Source organism: Pipistrellus hanaki (assembly GCF_964339955.1).
Source record: "Pipistrellus hanaki genome assembly, chromosome: 3".
Taxonomy (NCBI): Eukaryota; Metazoa; Chordata; class Mammalia; order Chiroptera; family Vespertilionidae; genus Pipistrellus; species Pipistrellus hanaki.
The window spans coordinates 105,506,385-105,531,481 of NC_140505.1; the positions used below are offsets into that span (position 1 = coordinate 105,506,385).

General features: G+C 41.9%; 2 protein-coding genes across 28 annotated transcripts in view; one reads left to right on the plus strand and one right to left on the minus strand.

The window, feature by feature from the left end:
- Positions 1-13,670, plus strand: part of RAD52 (RAD52 homolog, DNA repair protein) — a 493,030-nt gene extending 479,360 nt beyond the window's left edge. For 11 of the 13 annotated variants that reach the window (XM_084878793.1, XM_084878800.1, XM_084878794.1 and 8 more), the window contains 7 exons: positions 496-614; positions 2,180-2,255; positions 8,742-8,938; positions 9,103-9,248; positions 10,277-10,360; positions 12,367-12,573; positions 12,902-13,670. In XM_084878793.1, coding sequence (XP_084734919.1) covers positions 496-614; positions 2,180-2,255; positions 8,742-8,938; positions 9,103-9,248; positions 10,277-10,360; positions 12,367-12,573; positions 12,902-12,963 — 891 coding nt within the window. In that variant the 3' untranslated portion in view covers positions 12,964-13,670. The remainder of the gene's footprint in view (positions 1-495; positions 615-2,179; positions 2,256-8,741; positions 8,939-9,102; positions 9,249-10,276; positions 10,361-12,366; positions 12,574-12,901) is intronic. The other 2 variants (XM_084878788.1, XM_084878790.1) reach the window with 2 other exon arrangements.
- Positions 13,671-14,296: 626 nt separating this feature from the next.
- The window catches only part of WNK1 (WNK lysine deficient protein kinase 1), a 128,332-nt gene continuing 117,531 nt past the window's right edge, over positions 14,297-25,097 (minus strand). For 7 of the 15 annotated variants that reach the window (XM_084878713.1, XM_084878715.1, XM_084878717.1 and 4 more), the window contains 2 exons: positions 17,922-18,109; positions 14,297-17,219 (listed from right to left, as the gene is read on the minus strand). In XM_084878713.1, the coding sequence (XP_084734839.1) occupies positions 16,902-17,219; positions 17,922-18,109 (506 nt within the window). In that variant the 3' untranslated portion in view covers positions 14,297-16,901. Of the gene's footprint in view, positions 17,220-17,921; positions 18,110-20,862; positions 20,905-24,106; positions 24,200-25,097 lie in introns of all 15 variants that reach the window. The other 8 variants (XM_084878704.1, XM_084878714.1, XM_084878716.1 and 5 more) reach the window with 3 other exon arrangements.

Genomic DNA, 25,097 nt, shown 5'->3' on the forward strand with positions numbered 1-25,097 from the left:
TAAGTTATATTTTCCAAAAAGCATACAGTGCTATCATCAAAAATTGTATTCAGTTCTCTATATGCTACAACTTGATCAGATCCACCTTCGCTGGTGGTGAAGGCCAAGACATGGATACCACATGACTTGCGAAAGGATTTGCTGTCCCATCATTAGAGCCTGTTAAATACAATATTTAAAATTGTCCTTTTGTTAGGTGTCCAGAGGTTTTTATAATTTTAGGTAGGGCATCTGTGTGATTTGGGGTGGGTTGAATATGTAAAAGAGGAGGTGGGAAAGAAGAATTGTCTTAACCACAGCCATGTTTCGAAGCAGATCAGATTTAGGAAATTGTGTGGAAATGAATTCTCTTAAACTGTCAGTGCCCATGTGCCCTTTCGCAGGGCCCGGTTATGCACCCAGTGAACACGGCCGCTTGAGGAAAAGAAGGGCTGTAGAGCCAGAGAGACAGCTGCAGACTTTCATGTTAGCCTTTGAACTCCTTTCTGCCTCCAGGATGGTTCATATCACGAAGATGTGGGTTATGGTGTTAGTGAGGGCCTCAAGTCAAAAGCCTTGTCTTTGGAGAAGGCAAGGAAGGAGGCAGTGACGGATGGGCTGAAGCGAGCACTGAGGTAAGCGAAAAGGGTTGGAGTCTAATTCATTTCAGTGCCTTTTTCAAAGCAGCTTTTTTTTTTTTTTTTTTTTTTTAAGTAATATATTCACACTAGAGGCCCAATAAATGAAATTCATGCACAGGTGTGACCCCAGCGGCTTCTGGCTGCTGGCCAGGGCCTCCCTTCATTCTTCACTGCCCTCTGGTGCACATCAGAGCGAGCGATCAAACTCCCAGTTGGTCGAACTGCCAAGGGGACACTTTGCATATTAGGCTTTTATATAGAGAGAGATTGTCCAAAAATCAAAATACATAGGTCTCACTCCCTGTCTGCCCTGCTTTTCTATTCTCCATTATATTTTCCCAGTGCTATTTTATGCTTAAGTCTCCTTTTGAGAATAAGTAGTAGATTACTATGTTCTCTGATTATACTTGCTTCTCCTCTACTCAGTAAGGTATTTGGGGACCTTTCTATATGAGTACATAGTTAGTTTCCTCATTCTCTTTAACACAGCTAGACACCTCTTCATTATGTATACATCAGTTAGTTAGTTAATTAATTAATTTTTAAAAATCCTCACCAAGGATATTTTTTCCTGTGGATTTCTAGAGAGAATGCAAGGGGGGAAGGAGAAGGGAGAGAGGCAGAAAGAGGGAGAGAGAAACATCGACTTGAGAGAGACACATTGATTAATTGCCTCCCACCTGCACCCCAACCAAGGTATGTGCCCTTGACAGGCAATCAAACCCTCAACCCTCTGTCTGAAGGCTGATGCTCTAACCACTGAGCAACTGGCTAGGGCTCACTTAGTTAACTTAGTTATTAATCTTTTTGGGTTATAGATATCTTTGAAATTTAAAGTGAATTGGATCACCAGAAAAGTACATGTATAAACTTGCACTAAAAATTTGCAATACCATAGCCTGTAAGGGAGTGTGTACTAGTATATCCCGAGTAAAGAACTTCAATGGGGGACTGAGCCCTGAGGGTGTGTCCCCCGTTATTGGGGAATTGGCGCAGTACTGGGGAAGAAAAGATCTCTGCTCTGGAATTTGCACTCCGTGTCAGGAGGTAGCTAGTGGGGTTTTGTGAATGGTGTCTGAGTCTTCATATTTATTGCCTCTTATTATTATTATTATTTAAAATATATTTTATTGATTTTTTTATAGAGAGGAAGGGAGAGAGAGAGAGAGCTAGAAACGTCGATGAGAGAGAAACCGACCAGCTGCCTCTTGCACACCCCCTATTGGGGATGTGCCCGAAACCAATGCACATGCCCTTGACCGGAATCGAACCCGGGACCTTCTAGTCCGCAGACCGACGTTCCACCACTGAGCCAAACCGGTTTCGGCTTCATTGCCTCTTATTGAGGACAGGGACTTGTGACTGTTATGCCTACTGCTGCATTCTCACAACCTAACACCATGCAGGAACATGGCAGGTATTCAGTTTTAAAGGCTAAATGTTAGGGTCTATTTCTTCTGCTGCCATTGAGAAGCAGCTTGCACAGAGTTGTAACAGTGCTCTAATACTTACATATAACAATTCTCAACCCTGTTTACCTTTTTATTTCTTACCCTTAGAAGCTTTGGGAATGCACTTGGAAACTGTATTCTGGACAAAGACTATCTGAGGTCACTAAATAAACTCCCACGCCAGGTATGTTAGAAATGGATGAATGGGATGCGTTGCAGTAAAGGTATAACCAATTCCCTTGGGCCATAGGTTGAGTAAGACACAGCTCTAGAGGGTCTGGAATATGTATATTGGACTCTGTCTATCAGAGCTTATAGGAATCAATCCCCTTATTTCACAGTTGAAGAAATTGAAGTCTAGAGAATGTTATTTCTGTCTTATACATGAAGAGCTGTGGTTGGCAATGGTCTTAAAAGGAGCTTAACAGGAGCAATAACCCTCACCTGTCATTTCTCAGAAGCACTCAGAGCCTCCCCTGTCCAATCTTTTTGCTTTTTCTTAGTCTTGGTGTCAGGGTCGGAGCTCCCTGGCTTCTGTCAATGCCTATCCCGTGATATGACATTGGCCTTTGGAGAATTGGATCTGTTGTGTATCTGTTGCTGGCCGAGCTTGGCTGTTCTCTGGGTGTTCTCTGAGGTCCCCACAGTGCTGCCACCTGGGGCAGCATTCTCTTAGGGGTACTTTTTCTTGTGGAACCCCTAGTAGAGGTGTGTGTCAATTAGCATCTGTCAAAACTCCATTTATTTTCTTTTTTTAAAAAATTCTTTTTATACATATACTCAGTTTGCTAATATTTTGTTATGGATTTTTGCATCTAAGTTTACAACAGATAATAGTCATAGTTTTTTTTTTTTTCTTTATAGTAAAAATCATATAATAAAATTTACCATTTTAACCATTTTTAAGTGTACAGTTCAGTAGTGAAACAGATCTCTAGGACTTCTTTATCTTGTATTACTGACACTCTCTACCCATAAAACCCTTTCCCCTTCATCTAGTACCTGGTAGCCACCATCCTTCTCTCTGTTTCTATGAGTTTGACTACTTAAATGCCTCTTAAAATGGTAACATACAGTTTTTGTTTGTTGTGACTGGTTTATTTCATTTAGCATAATGACCACAAGGTTCCATCTTTGTTGTAACTGGTGTCAGAATTTCCTCCATTTTAAAGGCTGAATAATATTCTATTATGTGTTAGTATCATATTTTTGGGTTGCTTCTATCGCTCAGCTGTAATGTATAGTGCTGTTACGAATATGGATGTGCAATTACCTCTCGAGACTCTGCTTTCAATTAATTTGAATACATATCCACAAGTGGGGTTCCTGGTCCATTTGGTAGTTGTATTTTTGAGGAACTTCTATTCTGTTTTCTATGAAGGCTGCATCATTTTGCAGTTCAACCAACAGTGCACAAGGATCCCAATTTCTCCACATTTTTGTCAACTCATGCTATTTTCTTTTTTCATTGTTTTTATAGTAGCCTTCCTAATGGGTGTGAGGTGATATCTTTTTAAAAATTTTAATCTAATTAAAAATACATATTTTTTGGTTAACACTTACCTAAGGATATTTTTTCCATTGATTTTCAGAGAGAGAGAGAGATAAAGAGAGAGAGAGAGATTGGTTGCCTCCCAGGGCTGGGGATCAAACGTACAATCTAATTATGTCCCTTGACCATAATTGAACCCATGACCCTTTGATGCACGGGCTAATGCTCCAGCCATGCTGGTTAGGTGATATCTTATTGTGGTTTTGATTGCATTTCTCTGATGATTACTGATGTTGAACATCTTTTCATATACTTGTTGGCCTTTTGTATATTATCTTTGGAGAAATGTCTATTCAAGACCCTTGCCCATTTTTAAAATTTGGCTATTTGATTTTTTTGTTGTTGAGTTGTAGGTGTCCCTTATATATTCTGAATATTAACCTCTTTTTCTTTATTTTTTAAAAATATTTTTATTGATTTCAGAGAGGAAGGGAGAGGGAGAGAGAGAAAGAAACATCAATGATGAGAGAGAATCATTGATTGGCTGCCTCTTGCATGCCCCCTGCTGGGGATCGAGCCCATAACCTGGGCATGTGCCCTTGACTGGAATTGAACCTGGAACCCTTCAGTCCACAGGACAATGCTCTTGGAAACTGTATTCTGAATATTAATCACTTATCAAAGATGTGATTGTAAGTTTTTTTCTATTCCAGAGGTTAACTTTTATGTTTTCAAGTTTGATGTAGTCCCTTTTGTATATATCTGCCTTTTTTGCTCATATTTTTGGTGTCATATCCAAAATATCATTGCCAAAATCAATATCATGAAGTTTGCCTCTGTGTTTTCTTTTATGAGTTTTAGATCTTTTTATATTTTCCCATTGACTTTTAGAGAGCATAGAAAGGAGGGGGAAAGACACACGGAGAGAAACATTGATTGGTTGCCTCTTGCAAGTGCCCCGACCAGGGTGGGGATTTATTCTGCAACCCAGCCATGTGCCCTTGACCAGAATCGAACCTGGGACCTTTCGGTTTACAGGCCGATGCTCTGTCCACTGAGCCAAACCGGTATGCTAAATTCACTTCCTGGCCATAACTTTTGTTTCTTCATTTTTTTTTCTTCTGTGGTATCTTTTCTTTTTTTTTTTTTTTTTAAGTTTCTCAAGGCTTCTTTTTATAAAAATATATATTTTATTGATTTTACAGGGAGAGGGATAGAGAGTTAGAAACATTGATGAGAGAGAAACATTGATCAGCTGCCTCCTGCACACCCCGCACTGGGGATGTGCCCGCAACCAAGGTACATGCCCTTGATGGGAATTTCAGACAATGTATTCTTTATTTCTAGTTATCCCTTTTCATATCCTCATAGGTCTCGTTTATTTTATCGGCCTTTTCTAGGAAATTCTTGAAAAACCTTATAAGCATGGTTTTGAACTCTATATCCAGTCGCTTCTTGTCCTCCATTTCTTTTGTTTGTGATCTGTTTCCTTGTCTCGGCATTTTCACAGCTTCCCTGAGTTGGTAGGGTGGCTTTGTGTGCTAAGGTGTCCTATATGTTTCAGTGAGTCAGCCTCTCAGTTACCTGAGGTGGACAGTCTTGGTGTAGCCCTTTGTGGGCTGTGTGTGCAGTCTTGTTGTTAAGCCTTGTTTGTTGTTGGTATCACTGGGAAGCGTTGATCTCCTATGAGGAGATTGGCTATGAGGATCAGAAGTGTCTCAGCTAGGAGGGTTTCTATATTCTGCTTGAATGGGGCGGAGTCTTGGGGTGGCACAGATAAACTTTGTTGAATCCCGCACAATTGGTTGCAGGCGCGCACACCTCTTTGGTATAGGCGCAGACAAGCTTTAGATTCCTGTCTGTCACTCCCTAAGAGAGTCCCATTCACTGCGAACGAGAAAACTAGCCACTGGAAGGGCTTCTGTGATCCGCTTGGATGGGGCGGAGTCTTGGGTGGTGCAGACAAGCTTTGGTCAGCCTCTCCCTATGAGGGTCTGGTTTCTGAGTCCCACAGTAATGGCTGCTGGCTTCACACATCTCCGAGAGATCTCTGCCCACTGCCTGACAATCTGGCCTCTCCCTGTCTGGGGCCATCTATCAGCGCAATAGGGTGGTTCTGTTTTCCTCCTGAACAAGAAAACCAGCCGCGCATTAGCTGTCCGCCCTCTCCGTGCACAGGGAGTAAGCCAGCAGCGAACTCAGCCCGCCCTCTCTGCGCTCCACAAGCAAGCCCGCAGCGAAGTCTGGCGGCCGCCTTTTCGCATGCACAGTTCTCTGTACCTTCACAGTTCCTGAGGTTCAGCGCGCCTTCTCTCTCCTTCCCAGATAGTAGCACCTCCTCTCAGCCAGCCGTTCGATGCTTCAGGGCAATGTTTCCCCCGTTTTTCAGTTCTAAATTCAAATTTGTTGTGGTAGGCTGCATTCGGGTGTCTACCCTATGCCGCCATCTTGGTTTCTCCCTCTTGATCGGAATTGAACCTGGGATCTTTCAGTCCACAGGCTGACACTTTATCCATTGAACAAAACCGGTTTTGGCTGTGGTATCTTTTTTTTCTTTTTAGCCAACTCCTTCTGGTTTCTTTTTAACCTACCCCTTTTTCATTAAGGATCATCTCAATGTGTCCACGAGCTCTGTAAGTTCTGCACTGCATCTTGGGAGCTTTGTTCACCTGGAGGAGCTCAATGACCAAAAAGTCTGTATTTAAACCCTTCAGTTCAGCCTTCTCTGCATTAAGTGTGTGCAGCAAAAATTTAGCACTCTTTTTGGGCCACCAACCCTGTGTCCACCCCCACTCTCAGGCCTGAGCACTTATCAATTCCACCATTGTAATGACAGAATGGTACACATTGCTCTGTAAAGTGGCATTCTTCAAATACTCAGTGGCTTTTCAGATATGCATACCCTTGATGGTCTGGGAAGTTTCACGAATGTTCTTAAAGTAAACATGATGATTTGAACCTTTTGATTTGCATGATTTTGAGAGGTTTTCTGGATCAAGTGAATGGTAAACCATTTTTAGAGGTCATCTCAGGTTGCTGACAGGAAGAGGTATAATTTATTTTTGTATGTGATGTGGATTTCCAGTTCACCCACCCTCATTTGTTGAAGAGACTCTCCTTTCCTTATTGAGTGGTCTTGGCATGCTTGTTGAAGATCATTTGATCATATGTGCAAGGGTTTATTTCTGGGTTCTGTATTCTTTTCCATTGGTCTATATGTTTGTCTTTATGGCAGTACCAAACCATTTTGATTACTGTAGATTTGTAATATGTTTTGAAATGAAGTGGTGTGTCCTCCAACTTTGTTTTTGTTTTGCTTTGTTTTTTTCCTGCAAAATTATTTTTGCTATTTGAGGTCCCTTAAGATTCATCTGAATTTTAGGGTGAATTTTTTATTTATGCAAAAAGTGCCATTGAAATTTTGATAGAGACTTATGTTCAATCTGTATATCACTTTGGTAATGTGGATTTTTTTTTTTAAACAAGCGTACATTTATTTGTAGACAAAGTATTAAATTTTAAATTTTAGAATGACATTTGCTTTACAGAAAAAGTGCAAAGCCTAGTACAGAGTTCCTGTATACCACACACTCAGTTTTCCCTATTGTAAACATTTTTTAGTCATACAGTACACTTGTCACACTAATAACTTACTACTGATCCGATATTATTAACTAAGGTCCATCCTATATGCAGATTTCCTTAGTTTTTTTCTGTCCCAGGAGACCACATTATACTTGTCATGTCTCCTCAGACTCCTTTTAGACTTGCCTTGACTGGATGACTGATAGTTTTGAGAAGTGCTAGAAGTATTTTGTAGAAAGTACCTCAATTGGGATTTGCCTGATATTTTTCTTACGATTAGACTGGGGTTATGGGTTTTTGGGAGGAAGGCCACAGAGGTAAAGTGCCATTTTTATCACATCAAGGATACATACTGTCAACATGACTAATCATATTTGAAGTTGACCTTGGTTACCTGGGTGAGTGTTTCTCAGGTTTCTCCACAGTAAGCCCACTGTTTTTCTCCCCTGTCCTAATGGTCACTATGTGACACTACACACAGTGATGAGGAGTTAATTCTACCTTCTTGAAGGGCAATAGCCACCTAAGTTATACAAAATTCTTCTACACAGGAGCTTTGTTTCTTCTCTCCTGTTTTATTTAGTTATTTATTTTAGTACTAGAGGCCCGGTGCATGAAATTAAGCCCAGCCTGCCCCCTCTCACAGTCTGGGAGGTCTCAGGGGATGTCCTACTGATGTCCTCTGGGGAGCGGGCCTAACAGTTTGCCCTGTGCCATGAAATACACAGTTTGCTTCTCTCATTTGGTCAGATTTAGAAACCCCAACTGGGCGATTCCCTATTTTTGACTTTTCAAGCTGCTTCTTCCTGTCATTTGAAGGACACATAATGGTGCCATGACATATCCATGGCTTTCTCAGGATGAGTGCTGTATTTGCAGGGGGGAGTTGTGGCAGAAAGGGCAGAGAAGGTGTAGGCTTCCTCAAAGACTGTGTGATCATTTCCATTAAAAGAAAAGGGGGGGGGGGGATATAAAAAGTAGACAGCACCAGACAGATTCAGTTGCCAAGGAAAGATTCAAATTAGATTTTACATACCATTTGCCTAAATCAAACCTAAAATAAGATTCATTTTTATCAAATTTATTAATACTGACCAGTATACCTAAAGTAGAAAGTGAAATTGTTTACTCCTCATGTAATTAGAAATATTACTTGAAGTGTTGGAACTTTTGTCTGAGTTTCTCAGGACCTAGAAGGCATGATGACTAGAGGATTGTCATACTGTTTTCTAGGAATCTAGATTTTTTTTTTTTCTTTAAAAAAAAAATATAATTTTATTGATTATTTACAGAGAGGAAGAGAAAGGGATAGGAGATTTAGAAACATCAATAAGAGAGAGAATCATTGATCAGCTGCCTCTTACACACACACACACACACACACACACACACACACACCCACTGGGGATGTGCCTGCAATCAAGGTACATGCCCTTGACCACAATTGAACCCGGGACCCTTGAGTCTGCAGGCTGACGCTCTATCCACTGAGCCAAACCAGTTTTGGTGGAATCTAGATCTTTAAGGCAGGGAAAGGAAGGAAGGGGAAGAGCAGTTGGAGGAAGTTATTCACCCTTTTTCTTCCTTCATTAGTTGCCTCTTGAAGTGGATTTAACCAAAGCAAAGAGACAAGATTTTGAACCATTTGTGGAACAAGCGAGATACAGCAGCTGCAGACAGAACATGGCTCTGGGACCCACAAAACCACAGGAGGCAACCTCTCCCTGCAGACCGAGCCACTCCGATGATCCCCACATTGTGATGCAGGGGGATAAGGACAGCAGATCCAGGTACAGGGCCTTCGTTCCCACCTTTCCTCTCTGCCTTCTCATGCAGCCTAAGTTCTCTCCATCTCTGCCTTCAGAGCCAGCAGGTTGGTTGGTTTGCCCTCAGAACTGTCCATTGTGTGTTCAGGTGACTCGGGCTCACGCCCACCTTGTTGCCCCCAATGCAGAAGCCTGGAGTCCTCCGCCGCAGAGAGCGATGCCACTGTCCAGCGGAAGCTCCGGCAGAAACAGCTGCAGCAGCAGTTCCGGGAGCAAATGGAGAGACAGCAGCGAGTTCAGCTCTCTGCTCCGTCCACTGAAGAGAAGAATCCGGGTTCGTGAGAAGGCTGGGAGCAGAGGCCCCGGGGAGGTGTACTCAGTATCCCAGGGAAGGCTTGTGGTCCTTGATCCTCTGCCAGCTCAGTATGGTTAGGTCCAAACCAGAGCTCGTTACAACACAGGATAGATGAGTTAAAAAAGATTAAGAGTGAAATCCTGCTGTGTATTTTCCCCATTTCTAAAGATACTAATCTTTTGGGGGAGGAGGGAATGGGCCTTGACAAAATCTGGAACTAGAAATTTCTCGGTACAGCGGGTTTTTTGCTCCAGTTATGTTGACTGCCTCTGCATTTTAAAACCTTAGCTGAGTTTGAATATAAGGAAGTTTTGCATTTGAAGGTAATGGGGGCTTCTGGTAATTATCTAGGAACGTGCTTATTTTTGAGTTCGGATTCAGTGGGAATAGTATTAGAGGTTATTTTGGAGTCTTTCCTAGAGAGTAGAAACAGAAGGGCTAATCCCAGATCAATGTGATGTTTGTTCAGCTTCTCCCTAAGAATTATGAAATTTATAGAGGACTTGCTTTCAATAATATCCCCCTCAGCACTGAGGCTGAAATTAATGTAGAGGGGGGAAAACATCCACTTACTGGGTTCGGATGTTCTTAATGAGAATTATTCCAGATCTTTAGCTTCCAAACCATTACAGAAGCCCCTGAAGGTGAGTGGGAGAGTTCTCCAGGCCTTTCCCCCATCCCTATATTCAGAGTCATTGATTATATTGGCTTCTCTATATTGAATCTCTACTTAAGAATTTCTTGGAACAAAGGTTATAGCTTTAAAAAGTAAAAACTAGGCCAGATGTATTCTATTTATGCCCCTAAAGGAGAAATAAACTGTTTCTCCCCAATTTGGTAGAGGGAAAAGGCAATTTTAAACCTCATATAGATCTACAGGTGGGCGGGGACTCGGGGTTCTTGAATTCTGCTATTGGCTGTGCTATGAACCAGCGTAACTCTGGGTGCTTTGCACTCCTGAGGCTGCTCCTTCTCACAATTGAGTTCTGAGGTCTCTCTCTGTATAGTACAGCCACCGGTGCCTCCTTTGAACCACAGCACTCCCAAACCTGAGGGAGCAGAACTACTCACCGAGAAAGACTTCCCTGCAGGTCAGTAGGTGCTAAAGGGATGCTAAGTATTAATCAGGAAATACCTATAAATTGCTTGTAAGTTACTGTATTGGATACCTTGGGGAGTTCGAAATGCATTTTAAAAGAGGCATAAAGAGGAGAAACCAAGATGGAGGCATAGGTAAATACCTAAACTGCTGCCTAGCACAACATTTTCAAAACTACAACTAAAAGACAAAACGGACATCATCCAGAACCAAAGGCTGGCTGGCTGAGAGGAAATTCTACAACTAGAAGGAAAGAGAAAAGCACACTGAGACTCACAGGAACTGTGGAAGCCAGAGGGGTTGGCAACTGAGTATGCAGCTGGCTTTCTCTATCAGGAGGGAAACAAAACCTCCCGAGTGCTCTGAACTCCAGTTCTGGGCGAGGCTCTGGGGACCCAGACTCATTCGGGGAGAAACTGGACTGTCTGGCAGCAGGCGAAACTCGAAGGTGGCTTTCTCTCAGAGGTGCTTGCGCGATAACTGAGGGACACTGAGGCTCAGAGGCCTCTTAGGGCAGGGCTGACGGGAAGCCATCATGGTTTGCTCTGCCCTGAGACTCCACCCCATCCAAGCTGAGCGCAGAGGCTTTTGCAAGTCTTGTCTCAAGGGTGTCTCCAACACAGAAATTCTCCCAGCATAGACACAACTGATCCTCACAGCCAATTGGCCTGGAGGTCAATTCCTTCCAGTGATACCAACAACAATCAAAGCTTAACTACAACACTGTGCACACAGCCCACAAAGGGGTGCACCAAGAGTTACCTCCTAAGGTAACTGGGGAGGCAGAGCCACTGGGCCCTAAAGGACACCTAGCACACAAAGCCACTCTATCAACTCAGGGAAGCAGCCAAAATGCGGAGACAAAGAAACAGATCACAAATGAAAGAAATGGAGGAAAGCAAGCAACTGGATATAGAGTTCAATACCATGGTTATAAGGTTTTCCATGAATTTTCTAGAAAAGGCGGATTAATTTAGTGAGATCCTTGAGGATATGGAAAAGGACCAACTAGAAATTAAGCATACACTGACTGAAATAAAAAATAATATACAGACTGACAATTCTCGGGGGGAAAGGGGTGTGGGAGGTTTGGGAAGAGACGACAAAAATCGTACATCTATGGATGAGGACAGTGGAGGGGGGTAAGGGCAGAGGGTGGGGTGGGAACCAGTGGAGGGGATCTAGGGGGGTGGAAAAGAGGAACAAGTGTAATAATATGAACAATAAAGATTTATTTGTTTTTTAGAGGCATAAAAGCCCTGGCTGGTTTGGCTTAGTGGTTGGAGCATTGGCTCTGACCGAAGGGTTGGGGTTTGCTTCCTGGTCAGTGGTACCTTACCATGGTTGCAGGTTCCCCACCTCTAATAGAGGCATGTATGGGAGGCAACCAATCAATGTATCTCTCTTACATGTTTCTGTCTCCCCTCTATTCTCTCTGTAAATCAATGGGAAAAATATCCTCAGGTGAGAATTAAAAAAAAAAAAGGTATAAAAATCCTTTCTGCCGAAGCCGGTTTGGCTCAGTGGTAAGAGCGTCGGTCTGCGGACTGAAAGGTCCCAGGTTCGATTCTGGGCAAGGGCATGTACATTGGTTGCGGGCACATCCCCGGTAGGAAACATGGTCGATGTTTCTCTCTCATCGACGTTTCTAGCTCTCTATCTCTCTCCCTTCCTCTCTGTAAAAAAATCAATAAAATATAAATTAAAAAAAAAAATCCTTTCTGCTTTATAGACCCATGAAGAGACGACAAAAATCTTTTTAGGAGAAAGAGGACCCAGGGTGGATTGACAACAGTTCTGAATGGTAGCACAGATTTAGCTCCCTACTGTCCTAACAGAAGCTCCAGTGTACTTTTAGGAATTAGGGATAGAGAATCTATAAACTGTCATAGGTCACTTATGGCATGTGATTTCTTATGACCTGCTTTTCCTGTACTGTATGTGAGAACACTTCCTCTTTGTTGATACTACCTTTTCCCGTGATCTCTGTCTTTGCAGACAGTTTTGAAATATGGGATATGACTCCAGATGTATTGGACAGTGCTGTCAAGCCGTTGTCTAGACCAGAATCACACCAGACTGCTGCCACACCAGTCCTGAAAAACCAGATGGTGACTCGGAGCCGGAGTCCACAAAGCCTTTGCCACCAGAATCCACAAACAAAATTGCACCTCCAAACTTCCAACGTTAACCAGCACATAATAGGTAGCAAAGCGTTTTAGGAACAGATATTGAAGAACCTGGGTTTAGTTCTATGAATTTTAAAGGTGGAATAGCAGAAAAGAGAAGATAATGGTTTGAGAGCCAGAAGTTGTGCTTAGGGATCCTAGTGGGAAGTTAGGCCTGACTGCATTAGGAGCTTTTCCTATGAAAAGTGGGCCCGTCATAATTACTTCAGTTTGGTCTAGAGTTAGAAGGATGTATTCATAGCAATTTTCATTCTTAGGTTTTTAGGATCATTAACTAATTCAGAAATTACTGAGTTCGTTTTAAAATCATGGCAACTATATTTTAACGGCTTTCTCTTACATAGGAAACTGTGATTCCTCCAGGAAGAACCAGGAGTTGAAGAAAAGGAAATTGGATCCATCTTAGCAGAGGTTCAGGTTACCTCATCAGACTCTCATAGAGGGATTGTAGAAAACTGCTTTTTGGCCATCAAATTGTTCATTATTCCTAGGGACTGAGCTTTATTTCCAAGGACTGACTTTGCTTCCTTCTGAACTCTTCCAGAGGATTTGACTACTGGAGCCTACTGCAGATAAAGCTGAGCAGCTGGAAAACAAGTACTTTAAAAAAGCTTGTTGCACATTGAGTAGGCTGTGGGTAGATAAAATACCTTTTCTTGGGCATTTGATACTCATTATTTATTCCTAACTACAATATTATGCTAATAAATACAGAACTTTTAGGAATCACCAGTGGTTGAAAGTAACATAAGCCATACTACCAAGCACCAACTTTTAACAACAACCTACATTACATTACTGGGTGTCTCTACCTTCTTTCACGTTAGGGCACCAAATTCCAATGTTGCCCACACAAGGACTGTGCGTCACGCTTAGAACAAAAGGTGGAGTGGTGTTTGACTCCTGTGCATCAGAGTCCAGGCTGTGATCTTCATCTGTTAACCTCTTGTTTAATTAAGGGGACAATGATGTAAGGCCAAAGAAAAGGAATTTCAAGAGCACAAAATAAATCCATTACTTGGTAACAAAATAGAAAATATAAGTTGCTGTATATAGTTCCCCATTCAGATGTGTTATAAACCCATCTAACAAATTGTTTTTCCATCGTGCTTAGATGTTTCATAATTCTTTCCCTTTAATGAGTTTGTGTTAACTAGTAATCTAATCTTGAAGTGGCTTTTATTTTTTTTGGGTGACATTCATTTGTGGGAAGCTGGGAACCTGAGGCATGGAACTCTTAAAGAACAGAAGGCGGTAATCCATTTCCATTTCAGTGGCTTACTCTGATTTCTCTCTTTTTTAAATCATTACCTGAGGATAATTTTCCATTGCTTTTTAGCAAGAATGGAAGAGAGAAATATTGATGTGAGAGAAACACATGAATTGGTTGCCTCCTGCATGAACCCCGACCAGGGCCCAGGCCAGAAAGAAGCCTGCAACCGAGGTATATGCCTTTGTCCAAAATTGCACCCAGGACCCTTCAGTCCACAGGCCAACACTCTATCCACTGAGCCAAACCGGCTAGGGCTGATTTCTCTTTTACTTCATCTTCGTGCAGATTTGGTCCCATCTTTTGATTTTGATATCATCTTCAGATTAAGTATCATCTTTGTCTGCAGCATAACCATAGTTCAGGTCAGAACTGCCACTAAAGTTAGGAATCCAATTATAAATTGCACACAAAATACCTAATGAAATAATGAAAAATGAATTGGCTGGGAATGAAACCCCACAACTCATCAAAAGCAAGTTTGGTTTATTTGAATGGTTTCATTAAATAAGTCTACAAAGGTTACAAACTGAAGCACAAAGCGCAATCTTACAAGAAGCGCAACACCCAAAGTTAGTGCAAAATGTACAATTAACGGCTGCGGAGAAACCCAAGGTTTGAATTGTTTATTCATTTTTTTTAAAACAGTATACATTGTTAAATAATGTAAGGAAAACATTTATAATTCAGAAAGATTTTTTAATGTGGAAAAGATACTCAAAGTGTACTATTAACACAAAAATAATTTAAACATTTCAGTAGCTAGTTGATTCCTCTAGGCTTCAGTTATTTCATCCACAGGAAGGAAAAAAAAAAAATCAACAGTAAATAAAACCAGTTCTTTCTTTTTTGTGAATGAAGAGATCTCAAAATTATTGAACCAAAATAACAAACAATGTGCTGCATTTGGCTTGCTTGTTTCTCTAGTAAAAAGTATTGTTTCATTTGTCTTAGGTGGTCCATTTCTCATTAACTTGGCCACTTTCTTCTATTCCTTACTCTCATCATCTCCCTAAGAATTATAAGCAGAGAATGAATAAGTAAACAATTTCGAAGGAGGGCTTGGAACCTCTGCCCTTTTCATTTCTACCTTCCTAAAACCTTCAGCTTTCATTTGCACCATCGGGGCCCAGGCTAATGGGAAGAAACAGGGCCACGAAGGGACAACAGGATAGGAGAGCCAATGAGGCTCTTCCTATTGTGATTCCTGGGATGTGCCAGTGAGGTGGGTAAGAGGTTGGAAATATGTCAATTTCCCAACTCAAGAGTCAAGACAAGAAGCACCCAAAAAATTAAAGAGTCCTAGCTTTCCCCCCATCTTCAGAGATATAGAGACCCCCAGTTAGCCAATTAGGAGAGCATTTCCTGTAAGCTCTGAAAATGATAGAACTGCCCATTATAACTAGGCATATCACTAAATAACACTGGTTGGTTGCAGTTATTAAGGAGAATATTTGTTAAAATGAAATGTGAGAATATCAGTTGCAATTGCAGAAATAAAGGTGGCACAACAGATTATGATCCTGCAACCATTTGGACATAGGAGAAAAACATAGAGAAACATATTCTTCCCTACAATGCTTACTTCAGATGTGGTTCCACTTTCTACAAAAATACAACGCTCCAAGCTTAGAAATACCTGGTATATTTGCAATAAGAGGAAAGCAATCCAAATGGTTTTTCTTAGAGCAACTTTTTCCATCTGTGACACTTCACTATCCCGTATCCCAACTTTAAAATCAACCCCCTCTCGCTTCCCATGTTTAGCCATTTGTTCTAGGTCTGTGCAAGCCCAGCTCACCGACTAAGGCTATGGCATTCATTGGTAGGCATCACATATCTTCAAACAAGTTTGTTCTCCCATACCTTTGTCTTTTTCTTTCACTTGTCCTTCGCCTCCTTTAATCCTTTAAAATGCCCAATTTTATTACAGCACCCCTCCTCACCATTCCTGAAACAGAACTTTCTGCTTTCAAGCACTGATGTCAACTAACTTCTCACCCTGCTCATCTCATACCTGCTCTAGACAAAACTGTTAAATAACAAGAACACTCAATTTCCCTTTGGCTTGACCCACTGCTGGGGTCACCTGGGCCTTAGATTTCCTCCCACATGCCCTTTGCTGATCTGGGGTCTGATGAGAAGTTGATGCTAATGGCAAAAGCAATAGAAGTCCAAGGCACTAAAATATCCAGCAAGCAATACTGGGAGAACAGAAGTATTCAAGTAAGTAATTTATACAATTTTACATTCACATTTATTTATCTAATACAATGGAAATACAAAGGAAAAAGTTAAAGTGTCTCAATAAGTAAAGAACAGAGCTAGCTTTTTTTGTCAACCTTTTAAACCTTTCATATTTTCATCTTAAAACTACTGTTGTCCAACAACATTTATATATCACAGTGTTTCCACATCAAAACTGATGGCAAAGTTACATGTCCGCAGGGAACTTTTTTTTCTTAATTGCTAGTGCTGCAGTCAAAGCTGCTAATATCGTTTGCTTAAAGCACTAATGACCTATCATAAGAAAGGGCTGAAACCTCAATCTTCTGGTGTTTTTCACTGGGTTCTAAAGAGAGAAAACAAGGAAAGGGGAGAAGTGGATGGGGGGACAGGGTAAGAAAGAACCCAATACCTTTATTTTGTCTTGTGGCTTAGATTCTTGAAGGAATGAGGGACTTGGGGTGGGTACCAAAATTAAGAGCTACACCCACTTAAAAATACAGATGGGGTTTGGTTTTCCCTTGAGCACTCGAATAGCTTCCTGATAAAAGCCCTTCTCTCTCCTCGCCCTCACTGTTGGGTACAGGTAAACAGGAAAGCACACATTGAGCTACCCCACCACAAGAAAGCTGCTCTTTCCTTCTTGTCCCACTCCAATTAACGGTGAAGGGGAGGAAGACTCTCCATTGTGAGGGCTCTAAGCAGTATTAAAAACATTCCTTTCTGGCAAGAAATAATCAGTTAAATGCAGCACAAGTAGTTAGTATATATAGGCTACTAACCCCTCTGCCCCCAATCACTCAGCACTCTTTCCTGTCCCCAAATCTACTCAGTTAATGTCTCTAGGTCTAAGTGGTCCGCAGGTTGGAACCTGGGGGGTTGCTGATGGATTTCTGCAAATTGCTGATGTTGAAATTCTGTAAGGAGGCAGTTCCCACAGGCTGGAACTGCCCAAGTGGCTGTGGTGCAGGGCCACCCGTCCCACTCCACTGAGTGCCAAAGGGAGGAGCTGGGAAAGTGTACTGCTGTGGGGGGCACATAGCCTTGGTGAAGTGACCTAGAGAGGTAGCTGATGCTGCAGAGATGGGGGCAGGGCCACCCAGGTTTGAGGTCATGGAGATGCACAGCTGACCAGGTGCTGAGAACTTCCTCGCCATTCCAGGGCCCTGAAAACAAAACAACTCATTGTAAAGTGTGGTGTGGGCATGACAGGCATGAGTGCGAAATGGGAATACCAAACTATAATTTTACAACTAGGCTGTTCTAATCTTATAAAACCTTTCATAGTAATTATTATTGGCTCTTCACACTTATCTAACCAGTGAGAAAAACCATTCCGACTGGAACTGGGTGGTGGTGGTGGTGGTGGTGGTGGTGGTGGTGGTGTGTGTGTGTGTGTGTGTGTGTGTGTGTATGATGGTGGGCATGCAGTACAGGGTAATAAAGGAAAGAAAAAATTGAGTTGACCAATAGGGAGTGAAGGATACAGGGAAGTAAAAATAAAAGGGTACTTGGGTGATTTTTGTCTTGTTTTTCTAAAAGTATTAAAATTGCCTGGCTGGTATGGTGTAGTGATTGGGTGTCAACCCATGGACTAGGAGTTGACGGTTCGATTCCTGGACAGGGCATATGCCAGGGTTGCAGGCTCAATCCTCAGAAGAGGGCATGCAGGAGACAGCTGATCAATGATTCTCATCATTGATACTTCTCTCTCTCCCTTTTCTCTGAAATCAATAAAACCGTATTTTTAAAAAGTGTTAAAATTAATGAGCCACTGAAGTAGATCACTGCCTGAAATGTTAAGCATGGTCTCAGATGTGCTAAGTGACATGAATGGAGTAGAAAAATGGCAAAAAGGGAAAACTTACCTCGTAATTCATATGTCCTTTGCTTCCTCTCCTGCCTGAAAGATTCATGGCATCTCGGGCCCAATTGTCCACCAACTTGTGCAGGTCATCTGTGAATGTGCCCTTCCTGCTGGAGGTAATGGCAGGAGGCTGCGTTTGGGCAGCTTGGCTGTTCACTGTTCCCCCAACTGTGTTTGTGCTGCTGGTCCCTAGAGTTAGAAGAAGCAACAGAATATAGCCATTACATGGTGTTTGGATTATACTTTAATGAACAGGAAAAGCTTCACAGAATGATGAATGGCAAGCCACAGAATGGGGAGGATGGATTGGGAAGCCATGCAAGAAATGAAGATCCCAAGGCCTTATTTAGCCAATGTTGGCTAACAGGGCAATGAAACCAGATTCTCTTCAGGAGCTGCAGTAAGGAAGGCTAAAGAACTCAGGACTATGGTTGGTACAAAGGGCGGGGCCCTCTTCCAGCCCATTCACACGGTACTGAACGTACTGCCAGCAAACGTGTTCAGCATTGCATCGATGAGGGAAGAGTGGGATGGTCAGGGAGGCTAGAACGCAGGGCAAACAAGATGATTTCTTGAGCACTGGGCCAGAGTTCAAGTAGGAGTTACAGAAACACAAAGACAGGTGTTTGGCCCAGGAAAAGACATGGTTCCCAAACCATGTGGATTCGGCCATTCCTAACCCCTCCGCCACCTTAATAGAAAGAGGGGGTAAGAGAAACAGCATGCTCTGTTAAAAAAAACGTTTTCATCTGGACCCCATAAACACAATTTGTAAACACACACTTGAGAGGAATTAAGGCTTCAACCTCTCCCAGTTTCCTATGAGTGAAGAACCAAGTTTACTTGTGAGGAAGGTTTATTGTTTGCCTGAATCTTTCAACTCTAAGAAGGCATGCTTTTCCTGAAGATGACCTGTTTCAACTGGTTCAAGGATCCTCAGCCCTCCCCCCACCTTTCCCAGAACAGCAAGCTCTCTTATGTGGAAGCAACAGGAACACTCAGCTGAGGCAGGGGTGCAGAAGGGAGGAGGAAGCTTTGAGGTGCAATGAAGGAGTTCTATTTCTATAGTTTGATGAGAAGAAAGGAGTCTGTGTCCTGCCTGATTTCGGCTCTGCTGGAGGGCACACTGAAGATTATGCGAAGAGGCAAGTTTTAGGGAAGAGGGAGAGAAGAGTCATGGTCTTGTTTGTTACCCTCACCCCACCTTCTTAGCAGACATCACATTTACTATAGAGTAAATAAGAACTACTCAGTTGTGAGCACTAGGCCTTAAGATATCCCAGTAATGCTGGGGGCTACCTAAATGCATACATTTTCCTGCTTTCAAGGTCAAAGCAGCACTGGAGCACAGCCGCATACCTGAAGCAACTCTGCCATTGAAAAGCCCTTTATGATCCACTGCTGATCAAGTTTCTACCACAATATCCAGGGATGGCACACACAAGCATGTCTGTACTTGAGAAGCAGCTAATTCAGAGGTGAAGCTGCAGAGGAAGGTCACATGCTTCTTACCACCAAGGCTCGACATGGAGCTACTGCAGTGTGTGCTAGCTCCCTTCTCAGTGCCCCCGGGAGCCACAGGGAATTGCTCTTGCACATACAGTGTAAAGGGAAGAGTAAGTTCCGCTATGGCACAGGAAACAGCCTTCCTGAACAGCGAGAGTGAGGCAGTGGTGGGATGGGAGGGAGGAAGAGGCAGTGAGGATGGCAGTCATGATGGTGAAGTACAGAAGGCAAGCAAGTCATGCATGAGGACCACCATCCGGTTCGAATGGTGATTGCTTAGCGAGCTTGATGTAACCAGACACTATCCCAAGGGAGCAGAGCTGTCAAAGCCGAATACAAGAAGCTCTGTTGAGGTGAACACCAATTACCAAGCTCGTGCTGGGTGTCCCACCGCGTCGGTCTCATGCTTGTTGCCTTTCATGCTTTGAGGACCCTTTATGACCAAATCTCATTTCTCGCTTTAATATATATTACACAGCACTGTATTCTGAAGGTAAGGTTTATACCTTGAGGGAGAGTCAACCATACAGTTGACCCTTTTATGCTGGCTTCTGAAAACAGGTTTTCCCATTAAAGGAAATAAACACATCCTTTTCTGACTAGAAATAAACTCCTGGGAGAAGCTGACTATAAAATAAACTAGAATACACAGTGAATTTAGTTCATTTCAGTAATAAAATGTCTAAGAACATTCTTAATGCAAATATTTCTGAGAACACTGTGTACCTTCCAGAGTATAATGACTAACCTTTAAACCTTTCTCAATTCTGCTGAAAAGCTCTCAAAAATGCATGCTGAATCACTCAAAATCGGTTCTTCAGTTTTCTCCTGCTATAATACACTTTCCCCACCCCCACACGCCAGATCCTAGTAACAACAACCTATTAGTAGCCACAACTTATTGCCCATATATCCCAAGTATAGTGTTTTCTGGTTGACCCTCTAGGTGGCCTGTGGGGTTGTTGAATTGCCTGAACTTTAATGAGAAACTACCAATCTAAGAAGCCAAACTCTAAAAGTTATGCCTCTCACCTCACCAGCCTAGCAGATGTGGGGGAATGGGCTCTTGTATGCTGTGACCACTGCTGATTTTCTAGTGACGGGCACATTTTTGTTAACTAATTCTTTCGCAAAGGAGCCAGGAGTCCTTGATCTCTCTGTACATATCCATCGGCTTATCAAGCCATAATGCCACAGAGGCAGACTTGCAGGGGGTCATCAATGAAAACACTGACTATGAGGTGATTTCTTAATCTGAGAGGATAGCCAGTGGTCAGCAAATAAGCATGTTAAAGAATATATCAGAAAAGGGTGTGGAACTAGAGAGATGGAAATTGGGAATCAGGGAGTTGTGAGGCTTCAAGGTTCAAAGAACTCAAGGATAACAAGCTTTGCAATCAAGGACCAAAAGTAACAGAAAAATAAAAGATAATTACTACAGAGCTGGTTGCAAGGACAGACTTTTTTCACCATCTTCCCTGAAGCACAAAGAGAGAGCAATGTGTTAAAATAAAGAAACATCAGTGTAAAATATTTAGAATCTCCAAACAGCACACAAAGTCCCAGCAAGAGAAAGCAGGAGGGGAGACAGACTGGTAGGACCTGGAGCCCTTGCCACAGAGGTAGTTCCATGGGACTTAGCTTTGCCTTGGTTCTCTGATGGGCTGCGGGACCTAGCTGACAGAAGCTGGATTTCATACCCAATGTTTGTATCTAGAAGAGCAATGCCTGCATTAGGCTGTGGGAGCGGAGGCACTCCAGTCTCTCAGATCTCACTGCTTGAATTTCAAATACCCAAGCAGTCTTTCCACTGACCCTGTCCCGCTTTCTGTTTCTCCTGCTGGGATGTTAAAAAGCACTCAATTAAACGCATTAGCAATTCTACCACAGTGGGCTGATAGATATTACCATTGTTACAGTTTTCTCTTAATTTAAATTGGCTAATATATTTCCACATCCTAGACATACTAGTACTTTCCCCTTTAGAAAGATATTTAAAAGTATATGGAAAACAAGCAACTTTTGAACATAAATAAAGCATTAAGGCAAGCCATGCTTCCAAACCATTATCTATTTGGAGAGCACAGAATAATGCATCCCAAACTAGTCTAAAAACACCTGGTTTTTCTTTCCACATTTGCTTTAAATCTGCCTCCTGCAATTTGGTCACCAAGGCTTATAAGATATACATATACTGTGTCACCTTTCATTTTAGACCCAGCAGAAAGCGGTAAGATTTTCATATTTCTAAACACTTTTATTCAAAAACAGTATTATACCACCTACCTTTAAGAGTGTGATGAGAATTCACTTAATTAATTTAAAGTGGTATCTACCACTTTATACTTCACAAAAAAGCCTTGGTTCCCTTAATTCTGTTAGACATTTCAGGCTGTTTTAACACTTGCCTCCTAGTATTAATGTCTTTTCATCTTTCTAGCTGGACATATAAATTAAATGCTTATTTAAGCATCAAAATGTTAGTATGCTTGGTCCAGCCTAGTTTAACCAGAAAGCTATTTATATGGATGCTCAAAAATCGCACATGCTTGGAAAACTACCAAACTGGGAATGCCTCCCACTTTTGTTAATTGGCTTTGGCTAGTGATATGAGGTCCAAGGACCTCTGAACCATACTTGGAAATAGTGATGGCCTTAGCACATGCATTTAAAAAGCACTTCAATAACCACATCAGAAGTTTGAGGCCTTAACAGAGACCTTTATTTAAACTCTAAGTTTTCTACTTGAGTCCTACTTTCATTTTTAAAAATTTATTCAATTTACATTTACTGGCCAATCAGAGGGCAATGATTGTGCTTCCCCTGTGCTGCCTGTTTCTATGTATGTGATTTGTAAAACAACCCTAGAGGACAGGTGTCATCTTCATGTCACAGTTGGGAAAGATGGGCTGGAGAGATTTTGCTATTGTGCCTTTAAGAAGGCTTAGAAATCTCAGCAATCATTTTCACTTGCAGGTGCTGGGATTTGGTCTTTAACAGAATAAATGCTTTATGAGAGTAAGTACACTAAAAACCTTTCCACACCTGATATTATGAAATTAGAAGGTAGTAGTGGTGAAAAGATCCAATGAGGAAATTCTTGCATCTTTTCAGCTGATGGTTAGGCTTAATTGACCAGAAAAAGATAACAGCCTCCTCTGAAAAATAGGGTATAACTTTTACCTGCTGCCAGGATCTAAGTGCATCAGTGGTCAAGATGCTTTCTGTCACTTCTCACTGAATAGGACAAAAATTATCTTCATTATTCTTTCTTTTCAAAAAAAATTCATTGATTGATTTCAGAGAGTAAGGAGAAGGAAGGGAGAGAGAGAATTAGATAGAGAAACACTGATTTGTTGTTCACTTATGCATTCACTGGTTGATTCTTGTGTGTACCCTGACTGGGAATCAAACCATTGACCTTGGTGTTTATCAGGAAGAAGCTCTAAACTAGTGGTTTCCAACGTGGGACACCCCACAGGGGAACAATTTGATTTTTAAGGGGGCCAATTCAAGAATGAGTTATTAACAGTGACTTTTTTTGCATTTCTTATGGTTCTAAGGGCCTCATATACAGTACATAATGTGACATTCATGCATTTCAGTTCTCTATTATATGTTTTGAAACTTGTAATTTTTTTGTATCACTTCATATTATTATTTTTTAACACTTTCTTAGTGATTTCTTCCTTAGTACTTCAGTTGTCCTTTCATTCTTTTATTTTTCTCTTTCATGGTTGCCATGTTCTTTGGAAGCTTGTTTAGAGCCAGGGGTCCTCAAACTTTTTAAAGTGGGGGCCAGATCACGATCCCTCAGAGAGCTGGAGGGCGGGACTATATGAACTACTAATTCCTACTGTAACACCTCGGCTGCGCTCACTGCCCAAAAAACCTGGCGGGCCGGATCAGACTCCTCTGCGGGCCGCATGTGGCCCGCGGGCCGTAGTTTGAAGACCCCTGGACTTTAGACCAAGTTAATTGCCTTTTAGGCTTCCTCCACATGAAGAGAAGTTCACTTTTTGAATAATAAGAATTATAGCCGAAACCAGTTTGGCTCAGTGGTAGAGCGTCAGTCTGCGGACTGAAGGGTCCCAGGTTCGATTCCGGTCAAGGGCATGTACATTGGTTGTGGGCACATCCCCGATGGTGGGTGTGCAAGAGGCGGCGGGTCGATGTTTCTCTCTCATCGACGTTTCTAACTCTCTCTCCCTCTCCCTTTCTCTCTGTAAAAAATTAATAAAATATATTAAAAAAAAAAAAAAGAATTATATGTCACGGGGGGGGGGGGGGGGGGGCAGGCGGGCATCTGTATTTTAGAGAAGCTTAGGTGGGGCATGGCCCCCCCAAAAGTTGGGAAACCACAGCTCTAACCAATGAGTACCTGACCAGGGTCCAGTTTTCATTATTCTAAAAGACCCAGCAATCTATGTAACCTAATACCACACTATATGGATCTACGAAGAAGCAATTCTATCAGAAGGTTATTTTGAAGTTTACCTATTATTATTTCTACACCTTTTATAATAATTAATGTAGGGACCCAAACTTCTGAGGGTATCAGTAGTTCAGCCAAGCCGCTGAGTAAATGATATACAAAGACAAATGAAAATGGACTGCGTGAAATATCAGATCCAAGCAGCAGAAAAACAAGGGCGAGGAAGGAGTAAAGGTGTTACACACAAAGAGCCAAGCAGGGCGTACTCAGAAATCGGGTCCTCCTGCCACCAGGTTTGAATGTCACCTGCTCAGATGCACAGTTAAACTTCGCACAGCCTGTGGGAGGGGAGAAACAGGGAAGAACAGAAAGAGAAGAGACAGAACACAACTACAAGATGTTAGAAACTTGAGGCTGGAGTGGTGAAATGCGCTACAATGACACACAGAACAAGCTTCTAGGGAAAGGTCAAATATCAAGACAGGAAAATTAGGCCTCAATTCCCTCCACCTGCCAAAAGCTTTCACAGTGGGAATAATGCTAGCTAGTTTGAGTTCTTACCAAAAAGTACATTTATCTTGTGAAAGATAATCTAATCTTTAATTTCAGTGAAATTCTGACAAAGATACCAAAGTGACCTATTCATATTTTTTCTCATTCTTTTCTACCCAGATACTGAACTCCTTCAAATACTTGTTCTAAGGTTACTAGAAGCTCTTTCCTCTACAGGAATCTTTTGAGCAATCATTAATAAATAAAAACCATATTCGAAAAGTAAATAATTAATATAAAAATTGAATTGTAGGTCAATTCATTTTTTAGTATGCTACTCCCATACTTAGAAATTTAAAAAGTCCACATTAGTTAATCTAGCAAGTTAGCTTTCAGAAACTGCTAAAACTCCTTAGAATTTAGGGCAGGAAATCTGTCTAGTCATAAGTATAAGTTGCAATCCCAAAAGAGTTCTTCATATAGGTCACAATCCTAACCATTTGCTGTAATCCTTTGAAAAGAAGTGATTTCACCTGATAGGAGTGATGAGTACACCTATCTAATCACTTTCCCCCCCCCCTTCAGCTCATAGATCCTTGGAAATGTACAATACACAGGCGATGTTCTGGTCAACTGGTCTTCCAACTCACCTTAACAATAAGCTACACATTAGGCTTTTGTCCCAGACACGGCAATATCTCCATTTGAATGTTTTTGGAAGATGATGGCTGCTTTGCTTTCTTA